Below are 17636 nucleotides of genomic sequence, written 5' to 3' on the forward strand. Positions count from 1 at the left end.
GAGAACTGGGGGGAGGGGGTGCTGGCAACCTCTCTGTGGGGAGGAACAGACTGAACCCCAAGCCAAGAAGGCTGGGCCTGCATCCTGGCGGAAGGGGGCAGGGCAGAGGCAGAGCTCAGGACCTTGTGGGGCTGTGGACAAAGTCCTGGGTATTAGATGGGGACCTGCAAGGTGGAGATAGTGGGTCAAGCATTTTTTGTGTCCTCATTTCTGGGCACATGATGGTGCCTTGACTTCCATTCACTCACTCATTCCACAAAGATTTACCAAGTATCCACCATATTCAAGGCTCCCTTCCAGGCTCCAGGTGATACTGCATGGAGCAAAACAGACCAGAGTCCTGACCTCAGGGCACCCACAAAGGGGTGCTGGCTCAGACCCCAAGTTCTTCTCTCAACCTCCTCTCCCTACCCTCCTCACCTCACATGGGGTTTCACCCCAACTCCCTCCAGTTCCCAAGGGCTACCACAAGCCCCAGGGTGAACCCCCAGGCTCTCCTGACCATTCAATGCCCTCCAGGCCCTGGAAGATGGTAGACACAGCTACCTGCAAAAGAGGTTCTCCATCTACCCTCCCGACCTCTGTGGGGCCAAGACAAGGAGAGAATGGTTTCTTTTTGTGTGTGTCTTATTATTTTTGCTATTAAGAAATGCAATTCAAACAGTGATAAAATATTTGCCTGCTGTGGGCCAGAGTGAAACCCAACAGGCCTTTCGGCAGAGGCCCTCCAGTGATCTGAAGGGTTGCTTTGGAACTTGTCCCTATTCCAACAATGCTCCTGCAGCCCCCAAGCACCCACGCAGCAGCTTCAGCTTCTGCCACGTGTTCTGATGACTCTCTGGATAGCACTATCCTTCTTCGTCCATCTGACTTGGCCTTCATAAGCAGCATATATTTCTTTTTTAAAATTTTTATGCATTTATTTATTTTTTACATGAGCTCTCTTATTGTTTTCTGCATTACAATTCTTAGTTCACCTTTATACCACAATTTATCACATCTCTGTATACAAGATATGTTGACACCAAATTCACATCTTCATACATGTATTTTGTATAATGATGAGGGTCTACTCAAGCAGCATATGTTTCTTAAGCACTGTCTTAAAAAAAATGGGACCAAGAACCACGTAAGTGAGTGGCGGTCAGTTTAATGGGATGTTGCAGTTTGGATATGGGTTGAGAGCTGTCTAATGGTTCATATGTTGATATTTAATCCTCATTCGGAGGTATGAAGAGGGTAGAAACTTAATCTGACTATTGTGCTGAGACAGGGGTACTAGGGAGGTGATTAGGATAAGATCATTGGGGGGGGGGCCCAGGATTGAATCCTGATGCTTTTATAAGAGGGAGAGAGTCCAGAAGGGACACACATGTGCTCTGTGTCTCTTGCCATGTGATGCCCTGTACCACCTCAAGAAGGACTCTACCAGCAAGAAGTCTATCATCAGATGTGGCCTCTTGGCCTTTGACCAGAACTGTGAGCTAAATAAACACTTTTTCTTTATAAGCTCCCCAGCCTCTGGTATCTTGTTAGAGTAACATGAAATACACTAATACATGAGCACTGGGTGCAAAAGGTGTGTGTGGGGGGGGCGGAGGGACACTAAATGGTCTCAAAAATGGTCCTTTCCCTTCAGAATGGACACAGGACTAAATGGCCACTATAGCTCCCTGAGCAGTGGCAAGACAAGAGGCCCCAAAGGCAGTGGTTTTCTAAGTGTGCTCTGGGGACAAGGAACTCTGGCATCACCTGAGAACTTGTCAGAAATTCTAATTCCAGACCTCCTGGACTAGCAGACCTGCTGAAAGGGACACCCTGGGGTGGGGACAGCAATCTGGGATTTAACATTCCTCCAGGGATTTTGATGCACTCATATGTGAAAATCACTGCCTAGAGAAATGGCATCAGAATCATTTGGGACTTTTAAAAATAGTGATGCCTAGGCTCCTCCCCCTGAGGTTCAGATGCAGAAGTGTTTTCTAAGGGCTCCCAGGTGACCATAACATACGGCCAGGCTGCAGTAGGATGGAAAGGTGTGTCCTGATGGAGAGAAAGATTTGGTTAGTGGGAGGGGCAGGGGCAGGTGTGCAGAAGGCACCTGCATGAACAGGGCTGGGAGAAGGGAGTGCAGACCTGGGTTTCTAGACAGAGTCACCTGGAATTCCTGGAGAGCTCTCCACAGCATCATATCTAACTCTGGGACCTCCACTGTCTGCGTAAGACTCAACAAAGTGGCCTGTCCCCAAGAGGCCTGGGATGACCAAACCTCATTTCCTCTCCTCGTTATGCTCACACTTATGAGCCAGGACAGAAAGTTGCTGATGACTCTGTCTGTTGCTTCTGCCCCTATCTGCTGCCCTTGGATCTCACCCGTTGCCCGTCACCCCACAGCAAAGCATTTCCTGTGGGCACCATAAGTCCCAGAGCCTCCCCTATCACTGGGATTTTATCTTTGTCCTCAGTGTCATCATAGCTAAAGAGATGGAGGAGGGGGAGGCACCAGAAGGACAGGGGAGAGTCACACCTAGGAGGGGGTAGTAAGCAGCCAGGCCAGATGCTCCCCAAGGAAGCCTGAGGGGCAGTGCAAGGGTGGCAGAGATGTTGCAGGCAATGCCAAGTCTCCTACCATCTGATTAAATGAAACTGGGCTGGGGTGGTGCACAGGGAGTGGTGGGAACTCTAGCCACTGGGCCTGCAAATTTCCATGGACAACATTCACATATAAGAGCATTAGACACGCAGGGAGAGCTGATTGAACCCACAGGCCATTATTCCCTCCCCGAAGCTCTCTATTTCCTCACTTGAAAATCAAAAATGAAGAAATAAATTATTTATAAGAGTTAATCATAGCCAGGCATAGTGGCACACACCTGTAATCCCAGAGACTGCAGAGGCTGAGGCAGGAGGATAGACAGTTCAAGGCCAGCCTCAGCAACTTAATGAGATTCTCAGCAACTAAGTAAGACCCTATCTCAAAATAAAAAATGAAATGGCCTGGGGCTGTAGCTCAGTGGTAAAATGCCTCTGGGGTCAGCACCCGCCCCCCCCCCAAAAGAGTGACTAAATATTACTCTAAGTACTAAGTGTGCTTGATGCATCAAAATATATCTTTCAGCACAATTAGGTAGGAGCTACTATAATCTTCATTTTCTAGGTATAGAAACTGAGGCACAGTGGGGCTAAGCAGCTTGCCAAGGGTCACACAGAGATAAGTAGCAGAGCTGGGATTCCAAGCCGGGCCCCAGAGCCCAGAGTGTGAACACTTCCATGTGACTAGGTTACACCTGGCCCAGGTGGCTATAGTTATGTCCCCTAAATACCTCCTGACTGCCTCACCAGGGCAATCTTTCACTAAATTTCAATCCAATAGACTCTAGCAGCCTCCCAAACAACCCTATATTCCTGCATTTCTGAATCCTGGTGCCTGGGCAAAATTCTGTAGTGTTCACATTGGCAGGAACCCCACAGATGATCTGGGTTCCCAGGCATGGAAACTTAGGCTGAGCAGAGCAGAATCTGCCCCAGCCACAGAGCCAGTCAGAGGGAGCTACAGTCCCTGACTCCTAATCCAGTGCCCTTATGACTTTTGCTGCTGTCCTATTCTCCTCCAAAGGTCCCACAGCCTTTCCTCCACATCTGATTAAGCAAGAAAGTTCTGAGGGCGTCACTGTAGGTTAATGGGCATGAAGTCCACGGCACAAAGCTGGGCACCCAGAAGGGTCAATATGGGATGCTGCCCTCCCTTCTTGGGTCATCTGAGGTTTCCAAAGAGGCCCAGAGAGCTTGGTCTGAACCATCTTCTTGCCTGGCCTGGCAGGACAGATCTCATCAGGCTCATTTGGTCATCTGTGTCAGTAGCTCAGAAGAGAAGTGGGGAGACAGGTGTGGTCCTAGGAAAATGTATCCTGGACGGGAAAAAGACGGTCCTCAAACTATCATGACAAAACCTTTGAAGAAAGCACTCCTGGCGGGGCTGGGGTTGTGGCTCAGTGGTAGAGCGCTTGCCTTGCCCACGTGAGGCACTGAGTTCAACCCTCAGCACTACATAAAAATAAATAAAGGTATGGTGCCCATCTACAACTAAAAAATAAAAAGAAAGAAAGCACTCCTGGGAAACCCTGAAGGTGATCTCCTTTAGGGATTTAGTGTCCCTTCGGAGTCAGTTAAACCTGGGTTAGAATCACAGTCCTGCTATGCCCAGGCTGTTACGACTTTCAGTAACTTGCCTAACTTCTCTGAATGGGTATAATAAAAACAATAATTCCTATCTCATCTAAAGAGTTAACACACAATAAATGTTGGCAACTATTGTTAGTAACTAAATTTTATTATTTTGCTCTAGCACAGCATAAAGACATGAATAGCCTATTAATATGTTATAAATGTGTTACTGTTACACTCTCATACACAGGCATCTACACAATTCATCTACACAGAGGGAACTGAATACCTAGAATCTCATAACCACACACATACACATGCATCCATTATATAAACTCCACACAAACCTCCAGGGCAACAGCATGTACTCACCATGCACCTCACTCACTGCTCTGCCCTTAATCCTGGGAGGCGGGGCCTTTTTAGTCCCTTCTCTCAGATGAGGAGGTGCACAGTCTGTGCCTACAGGCTTTCTGCATTCTGAAATGTGGGCACTTCTGGCAGCTCTGGGAACCTCAGCACTATCCTGAGCCCCCCGCCCCCCATCAGAAGAGGCCAACCCAATTTCCACTGTCATCTCCAGGGCAGCCCCAAGCTGGGCCCCAAGTGCTGACTTCCCTCCATCCCCAGGACAAAGGCCCAACCTGGCTTTAATGCCAGCTTCAGTTGGGGAAACCCCTGCTGCCTGCAGAAATGGAATTGACTTTGAAAAGGAAGAGACAGAAGCCTGGGGGTGGCTGGGCCACTCCCTGTGGGGGCAGGTGCTAAGTAACTCTATAAACTCTAGCTAATGATGCAATTACAGCCATAAACAGAGCCCCAGGAGGGATCAGGGCCAGAAGTCATACCCTCAAAGGGCAGCTGGGCCAGAAGGATAGGAGTCCCTTCTCACCTATTTCCCCACTTCCCAAAAAGAGGATGTGGGGGAGCCTCACTGGCAGTGGGCATGGGCATCAGGTACCTCCACCATCCCAGGACCCTAAATAGGATCCTGCCTGCCCTGGCCCACCCCCTGCCAATCTCTGATTATAAAAAGCCTTGGCCCCTCCTTGGATTCCGGGCTCACCTGAGATGTTCCCTGCCCCATCCACTATACCCCTTCCCCTATACTTCTTCCAAGGAACCCAGAACTAAGAGATCTGGGTCTCCATTTGACTCCACCTAATAGATCTGAGTAAAGGGGAAAATAGCACTGCAGCTGTAACAGGTCTTGTAAACTGTAAGCAACAATTGACTCCTCTCCAGAAGAAGCAGAGCATGGAATCACCCCAAATAGCCCTGCCCTTCATTATACCCTTTGGTTCACGGCTCTCCTATCTCCTCAGCCAGGAGGCAAGCAGAAAGGAGCCTAATGAGTTGCTATTTTCCCTAGGACTGGGGAAATTGAGGCATGGTAAAAACATACTCCAAGACTACCAGGCAGGGCTCCCAAGGCAGCTGGCCCTTCCCCTTTCACTGCCAATAACTATTGCTGTCTCTCCCCAGACTAGGCAGGACCTGGGGGCTGTTTCCCAAGCGGGGTACTGAGCCTGTCTCAGAGGGAATAGGCCAAGGAGACAGGCCTATGCCTTGGATCCCAGTGCATCCTATACCTAGCCACCCTAGCGGAAATCAGAGACCAGCCTCCACCCCACACCAACTGCCTAAGAGTTCCAGATTCAGGCCAGCAGAATCTGGCGAGGGCGGGTGCGGGGGCTTGAGGCCAAGTCCCTGAGACCTTTTTTTCCTTCCTTGCAAGATCAAGCACTCCCTCACTCAGTGTTGGGAGTGGGTGCGGTGGTAATTAACCGACAATTCCCCAAAGAGCGAGCGCTCTGCAAAAAAGAAAAGAAAAAGAAAAAAAAAAAATCTGCGCTCAAATTTAGTCCCGAAACTGTTGGCGCTGAACGGTGCCCAAGAACAGACTAGCGAGAGGACGACGGCTGGAACTGATAGGGGTTCGGGAAAGGACGAGGCGGTGAGCAGCAAAGGAGAATGGAAGGCGGGGGCCTGCGCAGAGCAGGCACTGGCTCAGACGAGCCCCGCCCGGGCGCCCTCCCTTCCTCCCCAGAGCGCTGGGCCGGGGTGCGCCAGGCGGCTGCGGCGCGAACCTGCTCGCGCAGCCCGAAGCAGCTCGGGGCAGCCGTGCGTGAAGCCAGAACCCGCTCCGGGAGGGGGTGAGGGGCGGGTACCAAGGTGGCATCTATCCACTCCGTTCGCGGAGGCAAGCGCACGCACTGGGTGGAAGAGCTGATCGGGGTACTGGAAGGGGGAGAAGGGAGAGTTGACCCGAGGGGCGGGGTAGCTTGGGGTGGGCGGCGCGGACTCTGGGGTACGGGGAAGGGGGCGTGCTTTCCGGGATTCTGGACCCAGAAGCGGCCGGGGTAGCGGGGCGGGGGCGGGGGCGGGGGTGGGGGGCGGTGCTCAGGAAGGCGGGCGGGCAGCTGGGAGCTCCGAAGGAAGCAGAAAGTGCCGTGCGCGGTGGGTACCCTCTGGAGTTGGGGTTCCCTCAGGTAGTGGTAAAAAATGCAAGGGGAGAAAAGGACTGCCTAGAGACATCAGGGGAATGGGTCTGGGAGGTTTCGAGACTAAGGGGGAGGAAGGGACGGAAAGGGAAGGAGAGATGGTACTTCCACCCGCCCCCCAGCAGCAGCCCAGCCCCCGGGGCGTGGCGCTACTCCGACCCTCCCACTCCCCCGGACCATCCAGGCTGGGCCCCGCCGAGCCGGACTCGGCCCCCGCACACCTCCCCTACCTCCGACCACCTCCCCCGCATCACCCGCCCCAGCCAGGCCGGGCGTGGGGGTGAGCGCAGGGCCCAGGCGTCCCTCAAACTTCTTGCAAGTTCACTCCCACGCCTCCCGCCCCTTCGACTCCCTACTCTCCGGCCAGGAAGGCCCATGCCCGCCCTGGCCCCTCCCGCCCGGTTACATAAGGTCGCGGAGCAGCCGCCCCCGGCCCGGGCCTGAAGGGAGGGGCTGAAGGGGCTCCTCGGCTCAGTGGGCAGCGTCGCTCCGGCCACACGCCGAACACCCGGGGCTGGGCGAACTGCCGGGCGGGGTGGCGAGACTACTCGGTCCCGCTCCACTCTCCAGCACGCACCCCCCCGCACCTGTCTCTTGGACCCGCGGGATGGGGGCTGAAGAACCGGGGGAGGAGATCCCGCGCACTCCACGCGCCCCCTACCCCCTGGCCCCGCTCACCTCGCTCTGAAGGTCAATCTGTCCGCCGCCTGCGATTCCGGCAACTTGTCCCAAGTTGGGGTGTCCGGCCTGAGAGCTGCGCTCGCCGCCTGGTCCCGGACTTCTTGAGCAAAGCGCCACCAAGGAGGCCCGCCCCGCCCTCCCTTCCCGCCGCCGTCGGCGCCGCAGCCGCTCCCTGCGTCCCACCCGCGTCCGCCGCCTCCGCTGTCACCGAGCCCCGCGCCCGGCGCCCGGGCTCCGGCTGTCACTCCGCGCCCACTTCCCGCCGCGCCCGGCAGAGGGCAGCACCCGCCCTGCGGCCCGCCCCGCCCCACCCCCTGCGGTCCTGCGGCGTCGCCCGCTAGGAAGCGTCGTCCCCGCTACAGCCCCGCTAGGCATGTCGGGATTTGAAGTCCCGCAGAGCGGAACTTCGGGACTTGGAACTTTTGTTCCTCTTCTACACTTTCACCAGTTTTCTTTCAACACTCAGTAGGTGATGTCCCGAACCATACCACACTGCATTACATCCTGTGGGTTTCTGATCACCAAAGAGGGGCTGCAGCAGGTGCTCCACGAATCTAGGAGGGATAGGGTCGCGGTTGGTGTATCCTTGCTCGGAAACTCCTCGGAGGCAAACCGCTCCTGGTTTGGAGTGGGTTGCAGGAACTGGATCTTGCCCTCTTATTCCAATCTCTAAGTATAAGAGGTGAGTCTGGGATCAACATGCTGAAATATGAGTAGAACGGATCCCACAAGTTCCGGCCAGGAATGCCCTCACTTACACTCCGTCACTAGCCAGTTCTTGCTGGTATGCTGGTAAAAAAAAAAAAAATAAAAAAAAAAAAAATAAATTGTGACCTTCTGTCACGTTTATCACCTTCCTCTTTAGGAAATTGAGGATGTTAAGCCATCATTTTTATTTGATTCCTTCTTTCTCCTCCACCTCCCTTCTCCCCACTTCTCTCCCTACTCTTCTTGCTCCTCCCACCCTGCCCCGCCCCTCCTCCTTACATCCTGTTACCCCAGTTTCTGGGGTTTTGCTAGGAAGCACCTGAGGATGACAGAAATGAGCCCAGAAGGACAAACCTCTTCCTGAGTTGGTTGAGCAAGTGGGCTTGATTTCCATGTAACTCAAGGAACTATCCACCTTCTTGGTGGGTAAGGGACAGCCCTCCAAGTAAAAGTCCTGGTACAGAGGAGTCCAGGTAATATTCAGTCAGACTAACTCAGTTCCCAGCCTACAGATACACTTGAAGAAATAGTATATAGCTCAACTTCCTCCCTCAAGGACACCATTAAGGTTGCAAGTTCACATAGGTGTCCAGAATCTTCAGAAAATTCTGGCCAAGTTTGATTAAGAGCTGAAAGGACAGACATCTAGATCTTGGAATTGTGTCCCCCACTTCACACTGCCAGTGGACATGCATGTGGGTCCTGATTCAGTGGAAGCTGTGGGAGTGGTACAGTGGACCACCAGGGCATCTCAGGTTGTTAGAGTAGGGACCCTTACCCGTCACCTATGCTCCATTACCACTGCCACCCTCTCTAGAGGAAAGCTGTGAAGACACTCTAATCTCTGAGGAAGACAGAGTCCATCTCCATGCCTTAGCTAAGGACCGATTTCACTTACAATCTCAGTGACCCACCAAGGAACATCATGGCCCCACATATCTATCAGGGTGAGACCTATCCTGATTCCCACTCTGCCATTCCCTGAGACCCAGGACTACTTACAAGAAACAAGAAAACTCCAAAAACAACAGGCTGACAATATGGGATACTGTTTATTATTAGGGGAGGTCCACAAAGAATGGCATATTGCAGAGAGGAAGGACAGAGGACTCCAGGCAAGGTGGGGCCAGGAGGAGGACGGGAGCCCAGGTGTCCAGGAGGAACGTCTAGGCAGCAGTGGCAAAGCCCACCCTGTTGTTGGCCATGTCAAAGACGGAATAGTAGGACCTGAGGAAGACGTCCCCAAGAATCCAAAAGGGCTGGCCATTTCCTGAGGACACGTAGGTGGCTTCCAGTCCAACCAAGCAATAGCCATTCTCCTGCTCAACAGAGAAAGGCAGCACTCATTCATTCGGTCACACATGGCCTGGCCACTGCTAGCCTGAGCCCTGGTCAAGGGTACACATTTGGAGATGAGCAAATCAAGGACTGGCCCTGAAGGCTCATAGAGAAGGTGGTGTTTCACAAGAGGGGCTGGTGGGAGGGATTTTCCCAGTGGTAAACACAGGTTGTAGTGGCCTCTGCAGGGTCACCTAATCCCATGCTGGGTATCTTTTCTTGCTAAAGCTCCCTTCTGTTCCTCATTGGCAAAAGCAGAATGGTGGTTCAGCTTAGAGTAGAGCTAGCTTGCATTCAGACTTTGCCTTCACCCTCATCATCTGTGCAGCTGGATCAGGTATTGAACCTCTCTGAACCTCCAGGTTTTCATTTGTAAAAGAGAAAGAGAATCTCCCCATCAAATACTGTGACAATTCCCTTCACCTAAAGGGAAGCCTGGGAACCGGAGTGCACACAGGGGCTAACCCTAGACAGAGCCCCTCTCCACTGATTAAGAGACTAACTGATCATGGGTGACAATCTTCTGGTGAGGATAATTCGAGGTGACAAGAGTTTGGAAATGGCACAGGGCCAGATGGAGCTTTTCTGGATGCACCTGTTCCTCCACCCCAGTGGCTCAGCCCCAGGGACCAGGACTTACGTTGAGGATGTAGGCAGAGGGCGGCAGAGGGAACTGCACCCCGTTGATGACGAAGGTGAAGGTGGGCAGGTTCTGGACGTCATTACAGTTCACGAAAAACTGCAGAGAAACAGGTTCTTCCAGGTCCCCTCATTGCCTACCCAAGAGCACCTCCTAAACATCCCGGATGCCCAAGACCTCTTTTTGGAGCAGAGGGCACAGTTCAGGACAAATGCTATGTAGGTACTGCGTGGGTGTCATGTGCACTACTAGAGTGGGTGACATCTGGAGAGACCTGAGAATGTCCCACACCCAAAGACGCTCGTCCTGCCTGAATGGCCCCTCTGAGAGGTTTAATCGATGCCCTTTCCCTAAAGGTGTCCTTTGAAACCACACAGCCTTGTGCAAAAAGTGGACCAGGGCTCCCTCCCCTAGTGGGGAGGGCTAATTAGGTGACCATTTCATTTGCCAGGACACACAGGAGCAAGGGGGCATAGCTGTGTGGAGGAGAGGGAGGTGTGGATTGAGAGTTGTCCCTTGTTACTCACTTGCTTGGCCCCAAGTTTCACTCACAGGGACCCACGTTGCACAAACAACAAACACTGAGCTGACCTCTCCTGGCCAGGGCACATCCATGCCACACCCACCTGTCCATACTCATCCTCCTGGGCTCCTATAGCTTGAAGAAGGGAGCTCAGGTACTGCTGGGGCACGGTGAGCAGAGAGGTTCCTGTGTCCACCATGGCCTGGCAGCCCTGGGAGCACCAGCCAGAAGCATCTTCCCCAACATAGAACCTGGGTGGCAAGAAGAGGGCAGCATCAGCCCGACCAGGTCAGGGCAACCAGGGGAGACCTTCCCGGCACAGGGGAGCAGGCACCCAATGAAGATGAGCACCCCCAAGGGCCATTGCAGCTTGTTCCCTTCCTCACATTCCCTCTGAGTCTGTGCAGGGTCACCTGAAGGATCCAGGGATATATTTTTAAAACTTCAAGGAAGTTTTGAGAATCATTGAAAACCAGGGTTGTCGTGTTTGTTGTAAGGACAAGGAAAAAATTAGTTGTTCCACACACCTCAGGTTCTAATCTGTTCTAATCCCCTCCAGTACTTGGGATTCCACATGTGCCCCCTCCTACCCCTTTCTCCAGACCCAGGGTTGATGCCCCTGTGGAGGAGAGCTGAGGCTCTGGGGAGGACAGGCCACAGGAGTCCTTGGTGCCCCCACCTCAGTGGAACCTGGATGTGCATGTGCCACCGGTCTCCAGAAGCCACCTCCAAGGAAGGTGCATCCCAAAGGGACCCCCACCCCAGACTCACTCCTGGATGCCGATCTGCCAGTAGAGCTCCCGGGTGACAGGAGCCCAGAAGATCTGCCCTGTGTACAGGCTCTCGTCCACACCTCCAAAGATGACCGCTCCTCCGTCCTCAGATCCCTCTTGGCTGCAGGACACACAAGGAAGGGGAAGTGAGGGAGAGGTTAAGGAAGGGGACGCACATATTGAGAAGTCACCTTCACAGGAAAAGAGCATCTTCCCAGGATTCACATGGGGGTGTTCTGAGGACAAGGCCGTGTGTTCCCACAGCTCCCTGAATGGCACTTCCCCAAAAGCATGCTACAGAGCACCCACACTGTGCTGCCTTCTGCCTCTGAATTCATGCCATTGCTGGACCCTGTCACCAGGAGCCCTACTGAAACCCAAGCTTTTTCTTTTCTGCTGCAAATAGATAAGTGAAGGCTTTGGTGGAGGGGAGGGAAACACAGGCCAAGTTTCTTCCAGAAGATTCCCCTGAGTGGTAGCAGAGTGGGGGAGCACCTGGGGTTATGGGTAGAAGTATAAACAGGCCAAAGGAGTCCCCAGGGTTAGTGACAGGGTCAGTGTGTTGAAAGCAGGATAAGGAGACCAAGCCACAGCAAGAAGATGGAACTGACTCTAGACAGTAGAGAGGAAGAAAGCTGGACAGCAAGAGAGAAAAGCCAGGACCAGGACCTTCTTGTCTGGCCTGCTGTGGGGGCTGGGGGACAGTGGGTGAGGAGTCAGTCGAGGGCCTAGACCAGGAGACTCCAAGACCTAAAGGACACAAGCAGGAGGAGAGGCAGCAGGTCACTGGACAGAGAGGCCTCAGGGAGAAGCACAGGCGAGGCAGGGGGCTCTCTGGGCCCAGAGCAGCAGGCAGGCCCAAGACATGGGGAATTAGAGCAGCGACACCCGGGAGAAGTTGAGACTGAAGAAGGAGACACCATCCTGTGTCCTGAGAGTGGACTGGGGCAGGGGCAGGGGAGCAGGAGAGTCAGAGCCCAGGAGCTGAGGCTCTGAACAAGTGTGGCCCAGCCACCCCCTGCTGGGAGGTCTCCACACCCCAAGGGATCAGGGCTTGGTACAGGGCAGGACTTAGGGACCCGCAGGGCAGTCTCTCACTTGCTGAGGTAGACGCTGAACATGGGGCTGGACAGGGCGTCCACCTGCAGCATGCCCTGCAGGGCTGTAGTGGCCCGACCCATGGACAGGGCAGGGTAGGCCAGGCCCATGATGCCATCGAACTGCATATACACAAAAAAGGTTCCCGGCTCTTGCTCACTCAGGCCGAACTCCTGGTTGGGGACCTGGATACTCTGGACCTGTGGGGGGAAGACACATTGGAGTGGAGATGACACTTCTGAGTGCATCTATGTCCTCCTGCCCCATGCCACCAGAGACCCGCCATGGTTTTCCTTCCTCCTTTCTCCTCTGGCCCATCTGCCCACTTCTCCACAGGCATCCCAACTGTCACTTCTCTTCCAAGGGCCTCCTTCACTGTAGCCTCGATCCCCACACCTCTGCCCCCCAGTTCTAAGCTCCTGAAAAAAGGCACTATCTGACTGGTCACTCTGGTGCCCCATCCCTGGACAGGAAAGAACAAGGACATCTAGGTCCCCACCCTCTCACACCCCCCATCCAGGGTGGGGGTGGCAGCTGGAGCACTCACAGTCAGGGTGTCATAGCCGAAGAAGCCAGTGAGGCTGCCGGTACCATACTGCAGGGAGAAGGTCTGCCCGTTGGTGGAGAAGGTGGAGGACTTGCTGGGGTTGAAGCGAGGGTGTGTGGCTGCAGGAGGGAGCCATGGAGGCCAGGGGTGAGCAGAGGGCTGCCTGGCTCTCAGGCTCATGGGCTGCACTCCTGCCTGGCCCTCAGCCTAAGCTCCCAGCCTGAGGCGTCAGCACCCCCACCTGGTCACCAAGGAGGAACTGACAGCCTTGGCTCCTGGCTCATAGTAGTTGGAAGGCATTGGCCTGAAAGCCCATGTTTCACAGGTAATTGGATGCCTGGATGATTACCACCCTGTAAGCAGGTGCGCTAGACTCCACCTCTATCGCTACCCCATCAGAAATTGGCACAAAGCCTAGTGGGAAATGCTCATTCAGTGAGGAGTGGGAGGGAGGCCTAGAGAGGAATCCACTCAGCCCAACCCCGATTCACCCAGGAGCTGGGCATAGTGGGATGTGGAGGTTCATGGGGTGTGCGCATAGTGGACAGAGATGTCCGTATTCCAGCCCCAAGATTTTGGAAGGAAGCAGGGCAGCCTTAAGAAAGTGAAGATCCTCTGTCTCCCTAAATGACTCCAGGACGAGACCATATCCAGCATAGTTGTGGCCAGTCCCTGGAGACGCTCAGGGAGAAGCTAGTGGATAGGAGAGTGGAGGGCGAGGCACGGAGTGGACAGTGTCCTGAGGGGAGGAGCAGCACTGCCTGGTGAGCAGGAGAGGGTGGAGCGGAATGAACTGGAGGGGGTGAGGTGGACGGCAGAGATGAAGGGGTCCATCCTGACACGAGGCAAGGCAACGGGCCACCCTGGAGCAGGGCCAGCCTCCTCCCTCTGGCTTGTTGATGCCCTCAGACCCTAAACAAGTCCCTGTCCTCCTCAGGAGTGAGCACCCTTCCCTGCCTGCATCCCTGGAGATGCCAGTGCCCGGCCCTGCCCAGGGGCCCTCCCTGCCCAGCCCAGCACTCACTGCAGGCCTGGCTCTGGCAGTAGACCGAGGGCACCCACAGGTTGGAGGAGCCAGTGTCAAACAGGACCAGGAAGTTCTGGGGTGGAGTCCCGATGCTGATCTCACCAAAGTAGGCAGCCTGGGGAGCCATGGGGACGGCTGTGAGCATTAGGGGGACCCAGGGGCCAGGCTTCTCCATGGGAGAGCAGGAAGGGCAGCCCTGCCCTACAGCACCACCAGAAGCCAGGGTCCCAGACACACAGGCCTCAGTCCCAGCTTGCCCAGGGCAGCCACGTGGCCTCTGTGGGTCAGCTGCCAGGTCAGCTGGGGCCCTCCCCATGCTCTGCCCAATGGGACACTCACAGCAGGGTGGCCCAGGCTGGCAGGACTGGGAGAAGGGAGCAGCCTCAGGGTGGGAGCCCAGGGAGTCCCCAGCTTTGGCAGCAGGGACAGGGACACCTAGAGACTAGGACTCACATCCATGTAGCTCATGGGCTCATAGAGCACGCTGAAGTCGCTGAAGTGGTACTTCTGAGCGGGATCGTACTTGTGGGTCCTCAGGAAGTCCCCCAGCAAGCCCTTTTCCCTCATGGTCTGACGCATAGTCTTCATTTTCTTCAGGGGGACCCTAGGGGAGGCTGGGTGTCAGGGCAGGGCTCCCCTCCTTCCTCTACCTTCTAATTTCTTCTCTCCCTGATGTTCTCCCTCGCCTCCTTCCTCTTCCTCTTCTTTCTTTCCTTCTCCCCTTCTTTCAACCTCACTCAGCACTTCTCCAAGACTCAGGAAACAATGAACTTCCCTCATGCCTGCCCTCAGCCCCTCTCAGGGGTCCTGCTCCTGCCCTGGCCTCTGCTTTCAGAGACCCTGAAAATACTTCCCATGAAGGGGAGAGGGACTTGGGACGCTGGGACTTTACACCTTCCAGAGGATGTCTGCTGAGATTTGTTCTTTTGTTGTTTAAGGGTCAGTTCTGGGATGTGACTCAGTGGGAAAACATTTGCTGAGCATGTACCTGACCTGGGTGCAGTCACCAGCAACATGAAAATGTAGAAATAAAATAAAATAGATCTCAGAAATAGCAAAACTCACACCAAAGGTTGTCCCTTCCTGTGGTGCACTCTGGTACCTGGTACTGCCTATGAGACACACCATGGAGTAGGGGAGCAGCAGCTGATTGAAAGTGTGGCTATAACTGCACAAAGGAAAGGCCCTCTGCACTCTTCCCAGGTGGCACAGCAGGCAGGGTGGCAGGCAGGGAGCCCTGTGGTCTCCTGAACCAGATCACCTGCTCCATCCTGAAATTTCAACACCTCATATTATAGTGATTTACAGGAATTAGTGTTTTTGCTAAAATGACTTTGGCTTCTTCCAACCAATTTGGGATCTCAGGAAATTTTTGGAGAGACTATCTGTCTCCTCTAGAAAGGACTGTTATTTTCTGTAGGAAGAAACCACACCCTTCTTGTAAAGACCTGCGTGGGCATAGTCACCCTACTCTCTGCTTCAGGACCATCTTCTCCCCTAAGTCTGGGAGGCTCCAGCAGGGGCAGCCTTCCCTGCCCCATCAGGGAATCCCGCTCAGACCCAGTTGCTGCCCCCTGACTCCATACAGGGCTGCAGGCTTCCTGAGTTTCCCTGCACCCACAGCCAGGCCCACACTCACCTGACAAGTGTAGTCGACGCCTCCAAGGCCAGGAGGCAGACCAAGGCCACCACCATCCACTTCATGATGCCGATTCCCAGCTGCTCACGGAGCAAGCGCCACTCTGAGATCCACGGTCGCACTGGAGTGAAGACTTCAGCACTCCCTCTTTATACCCCCTGGATGTGGCTGAGTCCCTCCCTCCGTGCCCTGGGCAAGCATGACCCTAACCAGGGTGTCCCCTGCACACCAGGTTGCCATTGTTTCTCTGTTTTTCCCCTGGACCATGGCCACTGCTGACTTTCAACTTGTTGACTTTTGAATCCAACAGCAGAGGCCAGGAGGTACGGGCGATAAGACAGAACAAAGTAGCCATAAGATGGAGGGGCAGAGCTTCTCCTCCTCCAGGAACCAGTGGTTGGTGTGGGCATTTTGGGGTGAGGGCCACAAAGATGCAGAGACAGAGAGAGGGGCATAGGAACGTAGGAGGGTTTCTTGACCAGCAAGTCTTGACATGGGGGATCACAGGATCTTTGTCATGGGCACTCTCCTGTGTGCTGTAGGCAGCTTCACACCATCCTGATGGCTTCCCCCAGGGTGCTAGGAGCAGTCCCTGAGCTGTAACAATCAGAAATGTTTCTAGGGGTTAACTAACGTCCCCCAGCAGGGGTGACATCATTGAGAACTGTGTTCTTAAGTGTGCCCCTGGTGGTCTGGCTCAAGTACTGGCTCCCAGCACCCCACATCCTTGGGATGGAATTGGGGTATGTGTGGGGGTCCCGGATGAGTAGGTAGTATAGTGAGGAGGACATGTTGGTAACAAGGCAGTTCTGATGCTGGGGTTGGGGCTGGAGACCAGTGGCAGAAGTCACTGACTGGGGGAGTCTTCAGAGGCTTTTCAGATCCATCAGGGGACTTGGAGAAACCCTCAGCACATGCCCAGGTCACACTCACAGGGTACACCATCTGGGCATTGGCCGTGCCTCGGGCAACAGAATGGAGAGGAGCCGGGAACAGGGCACAAGCAGAGAGCCACCCTTGTCCTTGTCCCCTTCTTCACTGTCTCTCCCTACACCCCCTGCAACTCTGTCCTGACCTAGTTCTCCAGAGAGGCCTCTGTGTCCCCCATTGCCCTTTACCAAGCCCTGGTCTGCCCCCCTCTGGCCCAAGTCTGGTTTTTCATGTCCCTCTCTCCATCATCTGGGGCCCCACCACACCCATACCCCCACCTCCCCTACCCCTCACTGCCACCTCCCCCTCTTCCCATCTACAATCATCCCAAGGCTGAGCTGACCTGAAGCTGGACTGCCAGGAAAAAGTCCCCATGCCAGCACCCTCTCTGCGACTTTGTACCCAGCGCTCAGGGCTCCAAACAGATTGGTCACACCTTTGGGCCCCAGGCAGAAGGCCAGGGCCACACCTGCCAACCAAAGGCAGCATCTTGCCAGCAGGGGATTTTCCACTTTGGCCACCACCGCCCACTGCCTATCCAGACCTGGGCATCCTCCCCAGGCCTCCTGATGGGGGAGACAGGGAAGGAACTAGAATTTACCCAGCTCTCCCAGAGAGGGAGGTCCCTGCCTGATGGTTGTCAATGCCATCTCAGGTCCCTTCCTCCCTGCAGGCCCCAGAGCCATGTGGGACTCTGAGAGGAATCAAGGTGGGGAGCATTTCCCCTGAGCTGGGCATCCCCACATCCAGAAGAGAAGGAAAAAGAGTCATAGGATCCTTGGATTCCTGCTAAGTCCATGGGATGCCCTGACCTCGGGAGGCCTACTAGAGCCCAGCCTGGGGTTCCAGGGACCCTTCCTCCTGTGGTAGGATGCCAGGGGTCTGACAGTTGTCAGGCTCGCCTTCCCCAGGCCCAGTGACACCACATCCCTTCTGAGTGTCCCTGGCTTCAGCATCAGGATAGGCATCCTGCTCAGCTGCCAGGACCTGAGGATCTGAAGTCCCTCCTACCCCCTGCTCCTTCCTGTCAGTCTCATGGGAGACCCAGGTGGCCTACTTCCTCC

At 54.6% G+C, this 17636-nt stretch overlaps 2 protein-coding genes across 2 annotated transcripts in view; both read right to left on the minus strand.

Annotated features, from left to right (window-relative positions):
* Positions 1–7617, minus strand: part of TFEB (transcription factor EB) — a 45495-nt gene extending 37878 nt beyond the window's left edge. Inside the window, exon 1 of the mRNA XM_081296282.1 lies at positions 7347–7617. The gene's annotated coding sequence lies outside the window, so the exon portion shown is untranslated. The remainder of the gene's footprint in view (positions 1–7346) is intronic.
* Positions 7618–9223: 1606 nt separating this feature from the next.
* Positions 9224–15710, minus strand: LOC308650334 (gastricsin-like; the record flags this gene model as incomplete). Its single annotated transcript, XM_081296402.1, has 9 exons — positions 15643–15710; positions 14457–14607; positions 14001–14118; positions 12977–13095; positions 12430–12629; positions 11330–11452; positions 10662–10809; positions 10036–10134; positions 9224–9376 (listed from the first exon to the last, which is right to left on the minus strand). The coding sequence occupies exons 1-9, from the start codon at positions 15705–15707 to the stop codon at positions 9224–9226; spliced, it is 1176 nt and encodes a 391-aa protein (XP_081152528.1). The 5' UTR covers positions 15708–15710.
* Positions 15711–17636: the final 1926 nt, after the last annotated feature.

The sequence above is a fragment of the Spermophilus citellus genome (assembly GCF_964194105.1).
Source record: "Spermophilus citellus genome assembly, chromosome: 5".
NCBI lineage: Eukaryota > Metazoa > Chordata > Mammalia > Rodentia > Sciuridae > Spermophilus > Spermophilus citellus.